The sequence below is a fragment of the Phoca vitulina genome, unplaced genomic scaffold (genome assembly GCF_004348235.1).
Source record: "Phoca vitulina isolate PV1807 unplaced genomic scaffold, GSC_HSeal_1.0 scaffold9, whole genome shotgun sequence".
Lineage (NCBI taxonomy): Eukaryota > Metazoa > Chordata > Mammalia > Carnivora > Phocidae > Phoca > Phoca vitulina.
In genome coordinates, this window is record NW_022589712.1 from 31,429,323 (window position 1) to 31,447,706 (window position 18,384).

The 18,384-nt window shown below is 41.1% G+C and overlaps 1 protein-coding gene across 1 annotated transcript in view; it reads left to right on the plus strand.

The window, feature by feature from the left end:
* The first annotated feature begins 773 nt into the window (after positions 1-773).
* Positions 774-18,384, plus strand: part of MOXD1 (monooxygenase DBH like 1) — an 87,387-nt gene continuing 69,776 nt past the window's right edge. The window contains exon 1 of the mRNA XM_032407851.1: positions 774-1,082. Coding sequence (XP_032263742.1) covers positions 819-1,082 — 264 coding nt within the window. The 5' untranslated portion in view covers positions 774-818. The remainder of the gene's footprint in view (positions 1,083-18,384) is intronic.

An 18,384-nucleotide genomic window follows, 5' to 3' on the forward strand; every position in this document is an offset into this window, starting at 1 on the left:
ATGATGCTTTAACCCTGACCTACGATGACAAAGTAGTTTGGCAGTACTTGTCCCCTCAAAACCAAACCAAACCAAACCAAACCCAGGAGGAAGGCAGGCACCAGGGCGCTGACTCCTGCCATCAGGAGCGAGCCCTTCCCAGCCCTGGGGCTCCCACAGGGTGAAAGGGTGGGAGAAATGTCCTGGAGGAGATGAATGGTGTCCCTCCGTGGGCTAGGGGGATCGCTGGGTACATTGGCTTCAGAAAGTCAACTGCAATGGATAGGGAAGTGTTAAACAGTGGCCCTGACTGGTACTTTCTCTCACTGTCCCTCCACCAAAACCCAGGATTATCCCTTTTGATCACTCAACTCCTCCCCTTCTCGGCTAGGCTAAACTTGCCCTCTGTCATCAGTTTCTCCTTTCCCCAGGGACTCACTCCCGCGCCGTCCCCCGTCCCAACAAGCGCCCACGTTCTCCCAGAACTAGAGGGCTCACTCCTTTCCCCTCGGCCCCAGCCCCCTTTTCTCGGCTTCTGCCTCCTGCACCCAGGACGTCCGTCTCTTGCCTCCCCACCGAGCCCAAACCTCGGGGACCGAGACCAGGGTGCGGGGCCGCAGGTGGATGGGCGGGAAGCCCGACGCGCCGAGGGTCGCCAGCGGCTGGGAGGGGAGCGGGAGCGGGAGAGGGAGCGGGTGGGGCCCCTCCCCGCGGGCGGGCGCGCTGCGGGCCGAGGGGGCGGGCCCAGGCCTCCCGCGCGCCGCCGCCGCCCCTCGAGCCGCCTCCTCGCTCTGCCAGTCGGCGCGACCCAGGTGCCGGCGGGCAGGAGGCGCCCGAGGATGTGCGGCTGGCCGCTGCTCCTGCTTTGGGGGCTGCTCCCCGGCGCGGCGGCGGGGGGCTTGGGCCGGGCCCTCCCGCACCGCACCCTCCTCGACTCCGAGGGCAAGTACTGGCTGAGCTGGGGCCCACGGGGCGGCCGGCTCGCCTTTCGCCTCGAGGTGCGCACCGCCGGCTACGTGGGCTTCGGCTTCTCGCCCACCGGGGCCATGGCCGCGGCGGACATCGTCGTGGGCGGCGTGGCCCACGGGCGGCCCTATCTGCAGGTAAGCGCGTTCCCCTTCTGGAGCCCGCCGCGCCGAGCCCCGTCCCGTCTCCCGCCCTCGGAGCAGGCGCCAGTGCAGGCGCCCCCGGGGCCAGCGGCTGTCCTCCGCGGCCGAGGCTGGAAGCCGTCGCTCCCCCCCCCCCCCCCCCGTCCCCCGGCAGCCCTGCAGCCCGAACTCCGCACGCGCTCCCCTTGGTGGTCGGCTCCCGCACCCCCGGAGCCAAAGGCGCGGGCGGCTGGGCTCTCCGCTTCCACCGCCCGGCCCCGAGTTTTCGCCCGGGGAAGCTGAGCACGGGTGACCTCGGGCAGCTTTCCGTCTCTGAACACTTTCTTGTCCCCAGCGTCCCACTTACTAGATTCCCCCACATACACACCTGCCACGCATCCCCATTCATCCCTCCTGGGAAAGGAGAACGACCCTTTGGGGACCTAACGGGACTGCTGTCGGGGTTGAAGGGACCTGTGAGCTTTAAGCACTCTGCTGTCTTGCTGTCTAGGACAAGGATCCCAGAACTTACAAATCATAGCTACTCTGGAGTCCCCAGGCACGGAGCTGAGGTCAGCTGCCTCACCTGAGAGATGAATGAAAGGTCCCCAAGTATCATTTAGGAACTTTGCTATTCTGGGAGCCCGTTAGGATGCCCACTCAGAGACCTGCACAACTTACAGTTCCCCAGGCAAAATCCTCTATGAAGTGGAGAAACTTTTCACTTATTTTAATAGCTAACAAAGTTAATTTGACAGCTACCGTTTTGCTTTGAAAGAGTCGGAGTAGATACATTGCCTGTTCATAGATATCTTTATGAATAGGAGGGGGAAAAAAATTGTGAGAAAACCAGAATGACAAGGTGGTTAGGTTTTCTGGACATCTTTGTTTATTTGATCTTGACAACATTTGAACACTTTTCCACAGTTACATAACATCGTGGTGAATATACTCTGTTACTTATAAAAAGTTCATCCCGGAATACTGCTCTTTGCTAAAAGTCTCTGCTTCCAAATGAAAACTCCTTGCTGTCCTGGCATTGGGTTAAGGTTTTGATGATATTAAAATCAATGCACCGGATGGATACCGAAGTGCCTTTGTCAGTAATTTTATTCCTGACTTCTCAGTTTGATTTCCACAACTTTCTGGCTGAGATGCCATCAAATTTTAACCCTAATTCTGGCACTGAGCTATTAACTCTGGCTAGAAATAAAGAAAATGACAGTAATAAAAACTTCAAAACCATCCTGTTGTCTGTTTTTTTCATAAATTAATCCTTTTCTCCCAAAATAAGTATTCTACAACTCCAATAAGATTAAGTTTTATGAGGATTGTGCTTTGTTGAAGTCATTGATGTATAAATATCCTCCTGCGGCAGTATTTCAGACATTAAATTTGTAAACCAAGAATTTGATCCCAGACACAGGCCTCACTAGCTGAATAACTTAACTCTCTTCTGATAATGAAGAAGAAAATACCTTATTTAAATACCTAATTGAGCCAAGTCTTTTTGTTTGTTTGTTTGTTCAAGGTGGGAAAGGTAATATGCCCCTTGCATCCTTGCATGTTTTGTTGAAAGGGACATGGAAAATCTATGGTAATATCATAAAATAGGATATACTTTAAAAGATAACTTGATATTGTTTCCCCCCCAAAGAGCAATATTTCTAGAAAGCCCATCCAATTTGATATCAAATGAAAAAGGAAGAGTAGAGTCCTGTTTCAACATGCCATAATTGGCCCACCAGAAAAACAGACTTTGTTAAACTACAGTGTTTTCACACTGCTGGTGGTTCTTCATAAAGACTGCATAAAAATTGACTAAGTGCTCTCTGGATTGACTTTGAGCCATAGAAATTTTCTCAGAGTAATCAGTGAATACCTATCAATCACTATGAGATAAACCTTAGAAATGGTCACTTTCCCAATATATTTAATGAGCAAGAAATAGGATTTTCCCCTCCATTTTTATTTCTCAGGAAATAAAATCCTTATTTTCATCTATAAATGATAATTATTTTCTTAGTGGACTGACATCTTTTACTGTTCCCTTTCCTTAATCCTACTCATTCTAGGACACATAAAATACACTAAAAATTATGCTAATCAGTAATATGGAAAGAAAATTGACTGAAAACCTCTTTAATAAAATGAGAGACACCAAACACTAAAAATAAAAAGAAATGTATCAGCTCCATCTGGGTCATCCAGGCTAGGTGATTTTCCAAAACTTGAAATTGAATCTTCTCTCTAGAAACTATTAATTTGAGAGTCTTCACACGGTGGTGTGATAAGGATATCCTGAGCAACTATACCAAAAGGTGAATAGGGTTCTTAAACAGTGTATGTGATTCAATTAGTAGACTTTGGATTTGATGTAATTTTACTCCCAGTGAGAATGAACTTTGCAAGACAAAGCATTGGCTTCTGGGGCATCCAGGTATGTGCAGCTGCTAATGGTTGGAGATGGCATCGGGCCGCGTGATAATACCCTACATTGACATACGGGTCACATCCCCTTGTGGCTTTTTTTTTTTTTTCATATGTTATGTCCTCCTTTCTTATTTAATTTTTAAAAACTTGACCTTCAGATATTTTTTCTGTCATTATTCTGACTTCTATTTTTCTGGTTATCTTAAACTTTTTGTTTCAATAGGATATTAACTCCTGGATAACTGTGTGAGAATATATTCCAGCCAACCGGTAGAGAATTGTTGGTTAAAATAGATGCCACAAACCCAAATGCCCATAGAGGTCAGACAGCAAGGATAAAAGAGTGATGGGCTTGATGCAATGCAATAGACAGTAGAGAGCATGGAGGAAAAAAGAGTTCTTGTGACTGAGTTACTGTTGTGTGGGAATGCAAATCAGGTATTGGCAGATCTTTTGTTTTTGTTTTTGCTTTTTTTGAATTTTTGAGAGAAGATGGAAATTTAGATGTGTGTAAATGAAATCTGATTATGAAATAGTGGCCACGATTCAAGTTTGTACAAGCACCATGTAGAGCACATATATACACAAAATTTTAGTGGAGATAAGAGCCCATGGACAAATTAATCTGGGGCCAAGAGGGAAAAAGCTAAGGTTAGTGAAGAATCAACCCAGATTATGAAAGGCAGAGAGGCAGGTTCCATTTCTCTTCAGGCCTGGCTTATTCTGTGCAGAGAAATGCCCAGTGTCAGAGGGGACCTTGCCCAATTTTTTTAATCTATTGTATAACACAACACCCCAAAACATAGTCACTTGCCACAGTGACACTTAGTTTGCTCACAAATCTGCGATCCGAGGAGGGGCTAAGTGGGGACAGATGTCTGCTTCACTGGATGTCAACTCCAAGGTGAGTGGTTGGAATCATTGGAAGGCTCTCTCGATCACTTGCCTGACTGGCATCTGCTGTCAGCTCTTGGCTGGGGACCTCAGCTGGTCCTGTGGTGGCAGTGTGGCCACTCCATGTTGCCACTCAGCTTCCCCACAGCTGAGTGGCCGGGTCCGCGTGGTGAACATCCAAAGGGGCCCAGGTAGAAACTGGATAGCAGCCATTTATAACTTAGCCTTTGAGTCATCTTCATTGTAGTCACATCTCACTGGATTCAAGAGGGAACATAGACTGCGCCTCAGGATCACATCATAAGGAGGTCACAGGGGAATGGAATATATGAGTGTGGCCATCTTTGCAAAACACTTGCTTTCACACCCATCCCCACTGACTTGTCACAGTCTCCTTCCTACCACCACCTTTGAGTACATGTTTACATGCATACACTCGCTCTTGACACTACTGAGATCAGGAGGCAATATTTACTTATTCACCTTCTTCCCTTTTATACACACTCTCTCACACCACTCACATGGAGTTAGTGAACAGTTAGTTCTCCTACTCCACACTCCCTTGCTAGTAAAGACTACCGACGCTCTACAACTCCACATTTTTCAGTGGTTGCCAATGACTAGTTCAGAGTTGGACCCAATGAGAATACCTCCAGAGGGCAGTGTGACATTTGCTTGTAGGCTTCTGGAGTGAAAAAAATCAACTTCTAATTTCCTTGCCTCAAGGCAATAGGTTCGTCCACCCTTAAAACTATACCCAGAGATGAGGCTTTATGGAAATTTGCCCTGCCCATTTTCTAACCCTCTGACCCAGTCTGGAGACAGTTCCTCAAATGGTATACAACTAGGTCCGATCAAATGGGAAAGAAAAGAGAAATGTGGTTGCAAAGTGAAGCGGGTCTCAGTATAATCTATCAGATACACTGTCATGGAGCCGCACCCCCTTGGGGTAACATGACCCCTGGGATGCTGCCGAGGTCATTTCTGCACTGTCTTTCACAGGATTGTCAGGGGTGGGGGTGGGAAGCAGTCTTTCCTCTTGCATTGGCTTTTGAAAACCTCACTATTTTGTCTCAATGAATTAACTCTCACTTCCCTGATGGATTCATGTCCTTTTCTTGTACTTTGCCCCTTTTTGACACAGTGCAATCCCACCCCCAACCCAGCCACTTAGCAACTGTGAGTCCCCATTTGAGGCAAGTAATCCGGGTTGATGAATGCCTAGTTTGTGTGAGTTAGAGAAGAGGGCAGCATTGTGGGATGTGCTCGTTGAATTGGCACAAAAATTGATTCACTCTTCCTTTGGGGGTAGAAATCGCTAGTGAATGGAGGCTGAAACATATGTCATCATTTGTCACAGCCTTGCTCCTGGGCTGTCTCTAAAACTGAAACATTTCTCTGATGAGAAGTAAGTCTTCAGCAGCAGGGTAACTGCTGCTGGGCTGTTCGCTGAGGAAGTGCTTGGAAATTGTGCTGTGATTTGAAATCACAGAAAACAGTGAGCATTCTTTGTGGTTAACTATGTGCTGCTTTTAAGTGCACCCCAGCCAACGGCTACAAAGAAATGTTTGGAAAGCAAATTGAAAAGCTGTAAGGGAAAGATGAAGAGAGTGTACAACCCTGACACAGCTCAGCTGGGGCTTTGTTAAGAGATATTTATGTCTTCAGATTATGCCCCCCCACCCCAATTTCCAGATGACGAAGGGACCTCTCCAAGCTTCGTGCTTTGTGCATTAGTAATAAGGACACATGAACCAGTGTAATGCTCCACGCATGATGATACTCTTCAGCTGTGTGGTTCTCCCTGGCAGAGCAGATGATTTTATAACGCCAGCCTGAGGAAACAGGGCAGACCTAAGAGCCAAGGGAACAATGCACCTGAATTGACCAACAAGTTCAAGGCTTCAAACAACCCATGGCATATTTCTGGGTTATTTCTTGGAAGGGAAGGCAGAGTCCACTTCAAAGAAAGTGAATGGTGGCTTATTGATTCATTTTTGTAATAGAGCCCTATTACAATAAAGTTGCTGGCAAAAGGAATGAATTCATTATACATCACCACGTTTCTGAAAATGTTTGATCCATATGAAAAAAAAAAGACAAAACTGTGCATATGGATGCCTCACAATGCTGTTTATTGTAACTTTTAACAAATAACTAGTACAGAATTTTTAAATAGACAGTTGTTTCTCCAGGAAACTTCTTCCCAATCTATGTCTCTTAAACTTGTTACATTCTAGAGCAGATCAAAAAAAAAAAAAAAAAAAAAAAAGAAAAAGAAAAAAAAAGCTGCTCATAAGCATAGCACATAGCACATAGTATTCTACAAAAATAACTTCAAATGCCTAATTTTTGTTAACCGTAAAGTTGGAATTCTATATCTAGTGCTATACAAATAATGTATAGACCAGATTTAATTTGCTATTGAGGACTTTCGTCATTCATCTCATTTCCTATTCATCTCATTTCTTATGAGAAAACTTTGAACAGTTACTGCTTTTACAGATTAAATGTTGCTGTCCTGTACATTTACTTGTTGCTCTTACGAGCTCAGAGTTCAGGGTTGCCTGGCTGGCTCAGTCTGAAGAACGTGTGACTCTTGATCTCAGGGTCATGAGTTTGAGCCCCATGTTGGGTGTAGAGGTTGCTAAAAAATAAACTTAAAAAAAAAAAAAGAGCTCAGAGTTCAGTTGATTCCCCTCAGGTTCCCTAAATTTCCCTACACCCCCAGTTTTACAGGTGAGAAACCGAATCTTAAGTACCTATTAAATGGTTTGTTGGAGGCCACGAAGATCAGCAGCCTGGATTCATTTCCTCTGAGTCCCGGTTTGCTGTTCTTTCTTCTCCTGCGAGTAAGCAGTAGCTTACATAAAAACATATTCCAATTTTCTTCCTTAATAGTGAAAGAACATGTATAATAGAATACATTTTAAAAGTGATTGGTAAATTAAAATCATAGTATTTCTCTTACCACTTTTGTTCCCTTCTGTCATAGACATACATTTCTATGATATGATTTTTCATTCATTGAGTTTTCAGTATATGCCATACACTCTTAATTCCTTGAAGTGTGGACTCTCATGTAATTCTCACAATAGCCCTGTGAGGTCAACGTCTTATTTCTCCCACTTTGTAGATGTACAAACTTGAGGCTCCAGGTCACACAGCAGGGGAATCATTTGTGACTCTCACATGACTGAGTAAAACACTTACCTATGGGCGGTGAATGTTGGAATGTTCATTCATTCATGTAACCAATATTGATTGAACTTTAATTGAACAGTTCCCAATCCTAGGGACATAGCATTGAGTGAGATGAGGCCAGTGGTATCATGGAGCTCAGATTTTGGTGGGGGATAAACAAATAAATACATAAACAAGAAAAATATCAGAAAGTGCTGAGAATTAAAATAGAGTGATGTGATAAGGGGAAACCATGTGGCTCTTTCAGATTAGGATGCTTCTAATCAAGACCTGAGGGAAAACAAATGTCCCAAGTCTTAAAGGTTGTCTTTGGAGATTAATCATAATGTTTACAACTCAAAATATTACATACTGTGAAGATTATCTGGCATGCGCATCAAAGAAGTTAGTAGACCTTAAATATAGGAAACTGCTTACCTGGGAGAAATATAATTAATGTTTTAACAAATGTGTCTGAACCACAGAGCTCTCTTTTCTGTTTCTGTGGCTTTGCTACACAGATGTTTAGTAAGCTCCACTAGAGTCTTTCGGGCTTTGATCTAGAGACTTGGTGATTTTATAGAAGTTTCTTTCTTAATTCTAGGTGTGAATGTTTTTCCCTTATACTCTGTGTTCTTTCTCATCTGCAATAATATTAGAGAGCTAAAGAACTTGGAGAAGCAAAACACACGTCCCTGCGGAAGATTTCCATCTTTCAGGCAATTTTTAAATGGAAATCTCAGTTTGGTAGATAAAACTAAGTTGCTGCCCTTTTTTCCCCTGCAAAGTTCATACACTGAAACTCACTCATACAAGGGAACTGATGGTAGATGAAACCAGGTAGAAGCTAGGCCTCCTGGTACTTTGGACATCCAGATCCCTTTGGACAGGGCCAAGACGGATTCACGCCATGGCAGATTGCAGTCCAGTGATGAACAGCAGGGTTAAGAGAGAACTGAGAACAGAGAACTGAGAAACGTACTTTCTTTGTCAGAAGTTCCCAAGCTTCTCTGCACACCAGCATCACTTGGGGGTCTTTAAAAAATTCCAGTGTCCAGGTAACCGCCCTCCCTCCCCCATACCAATTAAATCTCATACAATCTCAGGGGGTGGACATAGGCATTAATAAATTTTAGTTTCCCAGGTGATTCTGATTGGCAGACATGCTCGGGAACTACTGACCTTATGTGTTCAGGCTCTTTGATAGAAATCAGGTGGTCGACTCCTTTATGGTCAACCTACAGAAGTCTGGAAGATTCCAGGCATCTGGCATGGGGATGCAAAGGAGAATTCCGTATGAAACCATTCAGAGTGCATTTGAAGTCTGATGTTTGAAGCAAGGGCGGGCATATGTCTGGATACTGAAAACTATTTTATAAAATAGAAGAATAAAGTGAATTTTCCTAAAATGGAAATGCTTCTGAGATGAGTTTGACAAAGTTATTGATAACTCTAAGTATTTTTTCAGATTTACATGCTGAAACAAGAGTCGCAAGGGAAGGAATGTGGGTAGTGGTGTATTTCAACATATGCTGAACCAGAAATCTCTCTCCTCCTCATAGCTTTCTATCATTTGTATACCCCTTTTGTCAGTTGGTTCTAGCTGCCGTATTTCTAGGCAACAGGAATATCTGCCCACACAGAGTCTAAAATTCATAAGTTATATATGGTTATAGGGCATCAAGGGAACATTAATAAATGAAAGTTCCAGATAATTCTCAGCCTGTATTTAAGCCAAGAGAAATGTTCTACTTTAAAATCTTTCATTAGAATTAACAGTAACAAAATGGACTCCCTTTGTATTTGGAAAAATTCTCAAGTGTCTTTCCAGTTATGTAAATAGATATCCTCTCCCTTTCTTCCTCTGTTCTCCAAGGTTACTAATAAGCAGTGAGATGCCCTAAAGCTATCACTGTAGAAGGGAGAGGAGAAAAAGTAGCAGGAGTGGTAGATAATTAATATTTTGTTAGGGTTTGGATGGAACATTTACAAGTTGGTGATTGTCAGCGTTGCCACATCTTCCTGAAGTACCAGGGACAACAATTCCTTGTGCTTGGCAGGTCGTCAAGAAATGCCTGCCGAATAACTGCGGAACACTTAAAAGCAGGAATTCTTGGTGTGAATCCAGCCACTGCTTGTTGCTTATTGGATGTGTTGTCCCTGGCAAACTCTTTAGCCTCTCTAAGTGATGGTTTCCTTTATGAAGAGGGGACTCCTGCTATCTAAAGCATGGGGTTTTGGTGAGAATTAAGTGAAATCAGCATGTAAAACTCTTAAGCCAAGTATGTGGCACATTGAAAATACTTAAATACAAGATATTGTTATAATCGATCAAGCAATCAGTGAAATGTCAGAATTAGCAGGAGATGACATGGAGACAAACACGACAGCTTTTCAACTTGGGGAAAAGGTGTCTGCTCAATGTAGAGATCGGGGATCTTGATAGCAGTTTTTAAGAAAATTTGAGGAAAAACTGTAAGCCATCGGTTTGTGAATACTTTGCCATCATTACTGACCAGAGACCAGCATGGTTTCAATAAACACAGATTATACTGACAAGACTGCATTTTCTTTTGCATTTGGTTTGCTGGACTTGTAGTTGGAGTATTAAATAAATGGTACATCTGAATGATAGTAAGGTAATTGGCAGGGTTTCTCATTTCTTGTATGAGATGGACTAATAAAGTTGAATTAGGCATAATCGTAGATATTTAAACATTCATACCCAAAATATGTTGATAACAGACTGGCTACATTAGATTACGGGATGAGGACTCAAAGATGGTGATATATTAAAATAATGAAAGGAAACTAAAAGTTAAAAATTCACTGAGAATACACATAGAGTTCAACACTTGGTTAAATAATTAGTTGTGTTTATATAAAATGTGTAAAAATGAACTTAGAATTCATATGGAAAAGTTCTAAATATTAGGTCATTTTAAACTCAGAATATGAGCTGGCTAAACATACAGATGCAATATTAGCTTATAAACTCTACAGTTTACATCAAGAGAGGTAATATTGACAGCGTACTCTGTACTAAGCTAATCACATCAGAAGATAAGTTCTAGAATAACATTTTTAAGAGATCTAAAAGAGGATTACAAACATGGTTGAAATCTCTGGAAGTTGGGGTTCCCTGGGTAATGGGAAAGAACTGTCAATGTTTTGTCTGGAGAAAGAATGATTAGAAAGATGTGATCATTGTTTTTGAAATAGGGGACAGTCTTCCTCAAGAAATATGGATTAGATGCTCCCTGTTAGGCTCCAGAAGGAAGAAAAAAAGACTCAAGTAATATATTAAAGGGTAGAAGATTTTATTTAGTTCGGTATGACAAATGCATTTCTGACAATGAGAGGTCTTAAAATTGAATGAGTTGCCTTGTGAAGTTGTAAATTCATGAGCTTTTCACTAGAGGTATTAAATAATGTGTAATCATCTCTTTAAAAATATTTTTGAGAGGAGCACCTGGGTGGCACAGTCGGTTGAGCGTCTGACTCTTGGTTTTGGCTCAGGTCATGACCTCAGAGTCATGAGATTGAGCCCTGCATCAATCGGGCTCCGAGTTCAGTAGGGAATCTGCTTGAGATTCTCTCTCTTCCTCTCCCTCTGCCCCTCCCACATTCATGCTCTTTCTCAAATAACTGATCTTTTAAAAAAATATTTTAAGAGAATTCCTCCTTTGGTGGGAGCTAGGATCAAGGGTCTTTCAGGTTGTCTTCCAGCTTTAGGGTGATGCTAAAAATAACTTTATTCCACATTCATGCTTTTAGGTTATTCAAGAACTCAATAGAAGAGAAGATATTAGCAACTATATTGGAAACTGTCTATGTTGCTTTTTACCCTGCCTCAGAAGTTGTCCTGTCTCTGTGGACAGGTGTGCACTGCCCCGTTACAGTGGACGTGAGGGTATTTCATCTTCCTACTGTGTGTTTCAGTATATTTGAATTATGTATAGTGTATGTGGTTTAGTGAATGTGTATTTGAAATCTCAAAAAAAAAAAAAAAAAGAAAGAACACTTTGTGACTTGTATATACTCAGAAGAATTTGGAGGGCTTCAAGAGAGAAACGGAATGTGAAGTTGGTGAGTTTCTGAAACTTGGTAGCGGCATTATTTTGATTTATCTCCTCCCAGTCTGCATATTCTCTGTCTCCCAACCTTCCCACCCTGGGAAGATGTCTAGGTAGATACCTCAAATTTAACCTCATTCACCCTCAACCTGTTTCTTTCCCACCTTCCTAGTCTCAGTAAATGGCATCTCCTGGTAGCTCCAGTCAAAGCTTAGGAGTCTTTCTTTAGTCTCCTCTTTCCTACACCCACATATGAAACACATCTTCAGGTTCTGTTGACTCTTCCTCCAAGCTAAATCGAAAACCTGCCCCCTTCCCTTCAATTTTACTCTTACCATTCAAGCACAGACCACCCGGACCACTGCATGACTCCTGTCTCCTTTTCTTTTTTTTCTTTAAGATTTATTTATTTATTTGAGAGAGAGAGAGAGCGTGCACACACTAGTCGGGGGAGGGGCAGAGGAAGAGCATCTTAAAACACTCTCCTCTGAGCATGGAGCTCAACGTGGGGCTCAATCTCATGACCCTGAGATCCATGACCTGAGCTGAAAGCAAGAGTCGGTTGCTTAACTGACTGAGCCACCCAGGCGCCCCATGACTTCTGTCTTCTGACCACCACTCTTATTCCTTCTTGTCATCCTCTACATGGTAGCCACAGTAACATACACACACACACACACACACACACACACACACACACACACTTTTTTCATGTCAATCAGAATATGTCACTTGCTGCTTAAAGCTCAGATGACTTTTATGTAAGCTTAGTATTAAATTTGAACTCCCTACACTAACCTATAAGGTATCATAAGTTCTGGGGCCTCCTTTGATCCCTGTTGACCTCTTTCCTGGGCACTATATAGTTCAGCCACCTGGCTTTTATTTGCTTCCTCAAACTGGATACCCACCCCCGTTCAGGTCTTTTCCCATAGCTGCCCTCCCTTCCTGGAATCTGCTTCCTCTATAACCTCTTGTGGCTGGCTCCTAATTGTAGTTTATTTCTCAGAGTAAGTATCATTGCCTCAGTAGTGGCTTTTCTGATCACTCAGCCTGAAGGCTTTCCAGTCACTCTCTATCATCTGTTTTATTCTCCTTTAAGTATTTATTATCTAGACATTTTGGTTATATTATTATTAAAAATAATTTTTAAATTGCTTCCCCCTCCCCTCAACTAAATTATGACTTTGATCGGAGTAGGGATTTTGTCTGCTGTCCTGTAGAGTCATGTGCCTCCAATCCTCCAGCAGGGGCTGAGGAGTACTAGTTGCTCAATGAAATATGTGTTGGAAGAAAGGAGAAGGAAGGAAGGAGGGAAGGAAGGAGGAAGAAAGGAATGAATGAAGGAAGGAAGGAAGGAAGGAAAGAAAAGAGGAAGGAACCAGTTTTCTTTTCCAAATTTACCTCTTGCATACATACAGTGGTCATAGGTAGTTAAGAAAAGTCATCTAAAATTTAAAAAACTAAGATGGTGGAATAGGATGAAGGTAAAATAATATCTTATTTCTGTGATAAAACCTGAAATTGCTTGTTTTTTTCCATTGAAGTTTATTGTCAACTTAAAGAGTCAAAATGTTCATTTTACATTCTATCATCTCTGATAATTCTATGATTATAGCAAAGTATTAAATTACTCTACATGAAAACTGAACTGAGATGATTGGCTGTAGGGGAAAATCCAGGATGTGTATTTTCAGAACGTGGCCCTTAAAGAACAAACAGATTGCTCAGGTGGGCCCCTTATTGGAACGCAAGCTAACAGGGTTCCTATTTTGGCATTCCAGTAGCTATTTAACAGATCCCTCATTAGACCTAAAGAGTTTCAATTTTATCTGAAGTGGTTTCTAGAAGGCGAGCCCCTTCTGTTTTGACATTCCACTCCGATTTCTAAGATTAGTGAAGAAATAACTTACTAAAACCAGCTTACTCTGAAATCTGAAAATTATGTTTATATAGTTTGTTTATACAGTTCATGATATTTTTAGGATCAAAGATTCTCTAACACAAAAATATGTATTATTACACTACCGATATTATTAAACCACCATGACACTTACTAGAGAAATTGATATCACAAACAGAAATGTTTGAACTCACAAGGGTTTTGAGATTCAGAAAAAGAAGGAAAAACTACAAGCACCTGTTGAAGAAAGTGATGGCAGATGGTAACATTTTTCTCAAGGTTCCCCTGCAGCTGTGCTTACATTCGGTTTTCCAGGCTGAACAGGGTTTATTCATATCTTTTATTACACCCAGAAGAGTTTTTACTTCATCCTGCTTACCACAGTACCAGCCAAAGCTCTTTTCTGTTGCAGAGATTTTATTCAAGAGAGAGAAAAAAAAGATTGACAATGAGTAAGAACCAATTTAACATCTGTGTAATCATGTTTTTTAACAAGAGATTGTAGCAATCGTGCAGATTTTCAAAGCCAGCTTTTTGAATGTTAGTTTTAAAGTGGCAGTCAGGACTCCTGCCTATCATGCCAAGTGATAAATGCCAACGGATGCTCATGCCGCCTTACTTTACTCTTGCCACACAGCATTTTGAAATCTCAATGATATATTTCATCATTTTTTTCAAAGCCTGTGTTCAAAAGGCAAAATATCCTGTGAGAACATGTTTCATTTTTATGACACAACTGCGGATTAACTTTATTGCTGGAGTCTAATTATCAACTCAGATTTTCAAGGGTAACAGGTAATATTTTATCTTTAAAAGGTAAAGCAAGCTAAGCACCTGATTAAAATAATAATCCACAATAAAAGCAAAAACTAATACCTTAATGACAATTCCTATTAAAGTTGATTTTTTTTTAAGATTTTTTGTTTATTTGAGAGAGAGAGAGTGAGAGAACACAAGCAGGGGGCAGAGGCAGAGGGAGAGGGAGAGGGAGAAGCAGGCTCCCCGCTGGGCAGGGAGCCCACTGCGGGACTTGATCCAAGGACCCTGGGATCATGACCTGAGCCGAAGGCAGATGCTTAACTGACTGAGCCACCCGGGCACCCTGAAGTTAATCTTAATGTAGATATTTGAGTTAGCATATGATTGAAATCCACATAAAGGGGCGGCTGGGTGGCTCAGTAGGTTAAGCGTCTGCCTTTGGCTCAGGTCATGATCCCAGGGTCCTGGGATTGAGCCGGGCCTCGGGCTCTCTGCTCAGCGGGAAGCCTGCTTCTCCCTCTGCTTCTGCCGTTCCCCCTACTTGTGTGCTCTCTCTATCCGTCAAATAAAGAAAATCTAAAAAAAAAAAAAAATCCACATAAAGCCATTTAGCTAGAGTAACATAACTTCACATTTCACTTTACAGAACATTAGAACTGAATAAACATAAAGAAGAATGACTTCTTCAAATTTACATAATTAAAACATCTTCAAATTTTATTTTTAAACTTACAAAATCTTTACAGAATCATGATTTGCTGAATCCTCCTCAACCCTCTTGTCCTCATAAAGTCCATTTTTTTTTTTAAAAGATTTTATTTATTTATTTGACAGAGAGAGCAAGAGAGCACAAGCAGGGGGAACAGTAGAGGGAGAGGGAGAAGGAGGCTCCCCTCCGAGCAGGGAGCCCGATGCGGGGCTCGATCCCAGGACCCTGAGATCATGACCTGAGCCGAAGGCAGACGCCCAACCATCTGAGCCACCCAGGTGCCCCAAAGTCCATTTTTAATGATACTTAATTGAAGCCTACTTTTATCAGTATTTCATGTTAATTTATAATATATACAATATATATCATACAATTAGATTTTTATAATGGCTGTGACATCCGACCATGACAGTGAGAGTTGTGTTGTGATCAATATTCCTATTTTTATTGTAAAAGTCTTAGAATATCAAGCACTATGGGAAGATGGCTGAGGAATGACCTTTACCATGGATGTACAATAGTGCTGTATCTGGCTCTGTTTGCCAAATAGGATCTGGAATGGGGGTAAAAGGGGTGCCATTCTGTTCTAATTGTAAAGGTGAAAATCAGATTGTAAAAGTGATCTGGGAGAATTTCATAAATATCTTATTAGTACTGTACAGTATGGTTTTGTGAATATAAATTTCGAGGTGATATTATTGGTATTCAGGCTCTTAATTGGTCAATGTTTTACTGTCAATTTCATTCTGCAGGTTATTTTTTTTTCCCCCAAGAGGATAATGATACAAAATAATGATTCCATGTAATTATCCACTCAGATAACATGTATCCCTTTGTCAAACTGTGAGGTAACTGCTAAACTCACTGAGCATACTTTTTTAGGTTTAGCCAATCTGCATGAAGGATTTTCAAGATTGACTGTTCTTTGGGTGACTTGCTTTCTTTTCAGCTCTTTCCTCCCTCCCTTCCTTCTTTTCTTCCTCCTGGCAAGAACAGTTGAACGGTAGGAAATTTGGGACTCAGATTTTTTTTGCCTTTTTTTGCCTTTTTCTCTCCTCCTTAATTGCGCTTTTAAGGTTTGCCAATATGCCATTTTTTGCTTGTAAAATATTGACACCATTAAGATGGTGTTTGGTTAGTTCATGTATTTTCTTAATACAGATTGAAGGAAGAAAGAAGGTGCTGCTGGGGAATACTATTGCTCCCCCCAAGTTAAACTATTTCCATACCAGTAAGATGTGAATATTGGATTGATGGTTCTTGAGTTCTTATCTTTTATTTCCAAATTATCCCCTTATTTAGAATTAGCAAAAGGAAAGGCAGCATGCTCCCTTTAAAATTACACATACTTAATAAGCATCTGCAATATGCAAGTCACTCAGGATATAAATTCGCATTCAAAAACATTCTGAAACATGGTTTCTCTCTCTTAGATCTGTTTTTTTTTTTTTTTTTTTTTTTTTTGCATTTTTTGTTGTTGTTGTTGCCTTATTTCTTTAAAATAGGTAGGGAATGCCCTCTTAGTGTAAAACAGTTTCAAAGAGCTATTGCATGCGTAAACTTTTTTTTTTTCTAAATGCTGATGTCGGTTTCATAAGATTCATGTCCATTTAGGGCTAAAAGGTCACAGCAACGTTCCCAGATTTCAGGACCAGATGTGTCTGCATGGCAGATCATGCCGACTCAAACTCACGCTAGCATCTGGTTAAACACATTCCACACCGATCTTAACCATATGTAAATGTAATTGAGAGCAATTGAGAAAATAATCTGTCTCCCTCTTTTTGTTCTATTTACAGCACCAACAACTATATTATAAAGGTACAAATTTATAACTGGATTGATAAGATTCACTTTCTATTTCCAGGCAATTACCACATGGTAGAGAAGATAATTCTGTATCTAGAATATATTGCAGGCTACATGGGAATGCCAAAGAGAAGTAAGGATTCTAAGAGGGAATGAGCACTTCCAGTTGAAATGATCAAAGAAAACTTCCTGGAGGAGATAGAGTCAGGAGTCTTGAAGAGAAGTATTTCAATGGAGTTAAGTATCAAAGGGTGGAGTTAGTAGAGAGGATTTCTCAGTGGGCTGAAGAGAGTGGGGGAGGGGTAGAAAAGAAAGAGTGTGAACAAAAGCAAAGAGATGGAAAAAGGCAGAATTTGAGGGGAATAAGAAATAGATAATAGAGATCATGTGGTAGGATTAATGACAGACACTGAAAAACCAGGTTAGGCTAAATTGTAGAAAAACTTGAATCTAAATTTTAGAACTTTGTACTATATGCCATTGAATAAAATACAGTGACACATTGAGAGTAATTTTGACAGAAATAATGCAGGTGATAGTCTGAAGTGAGGTAGAAGAAACTGTAATAGAGTAGAAGTAAAAGTTGGGATATTTTTTCAAAGGAGGAACTGATAGGATTGTGGAAGTGTGAATAACAGAGGAAGAAGTTAAAGAAGACAGCAGTTTTGAATTTGGATGGTGGAAGAATGGCAGGATACTGAAATAAATTCAGGAAAACAAGTCTTACAGACAAAGGATGAATACAATTTTGGATATATTGCACTCTGAAGTGACAACTAAGACTTCCAAGTGGAATTATCCGATAAACTTTTGGATATGTGAAGGTGGTGATTGGAAACTCTTGGAGTAGATGAGATTCCCAAAGGTTGAAATATGAAGAAAGGAGATAATGTCAAGGACAGAATTTCATGTTTATGGTTAGAGAATGGGAATAAGAGAGATAAACTGTCGGAAGTAGACAGTCAACAGTGGGGCTGTCCAGAAGTGGGGAGTGTGGACATCCTTGTCTTATTCCCAAGACTTACTTGTTTCCAAACTTAGGGGAAGAATTTAGTTTTTCATCATTAACTATGATGTTTGCTGTAGGATTTTTTTGTAGATGCTTTTTATAAGGTTAAGGACGTACCGTTCTGTTGCTAGTTTACTGAGAGATTTTACCATGAATGAATGTTTCAAAATGGTTTTTCTGCATTTATTAAGATGATTGTGTGGTTTTCTTTTTTAGACTTCAATAAGATGAATTGCATTGATTGTTTTTGTAATGTTGAACCAACTCTGCATGATAATGATATATTATCCTTTTTAAAAAATCACTAAATTCTATTTGCTAATACATATTTTTGTAATGTCTTTGATTTTGGTGTCAGGGTAATGCTGGCATCCAACAATGAGTTAGGCAGTGCTCCCTGTTCTTTATCTTCTGGAAGAATTTGTGAAGGATTGATACTACCTCTTCCTTAAATATTTGGTAAAATTCCAAGTGAAAGCAACTTGGCTTAGAATTTTCTTTGTAAGAAGGTTTTTACCCATGAGTAGACTATAGGGCTATTC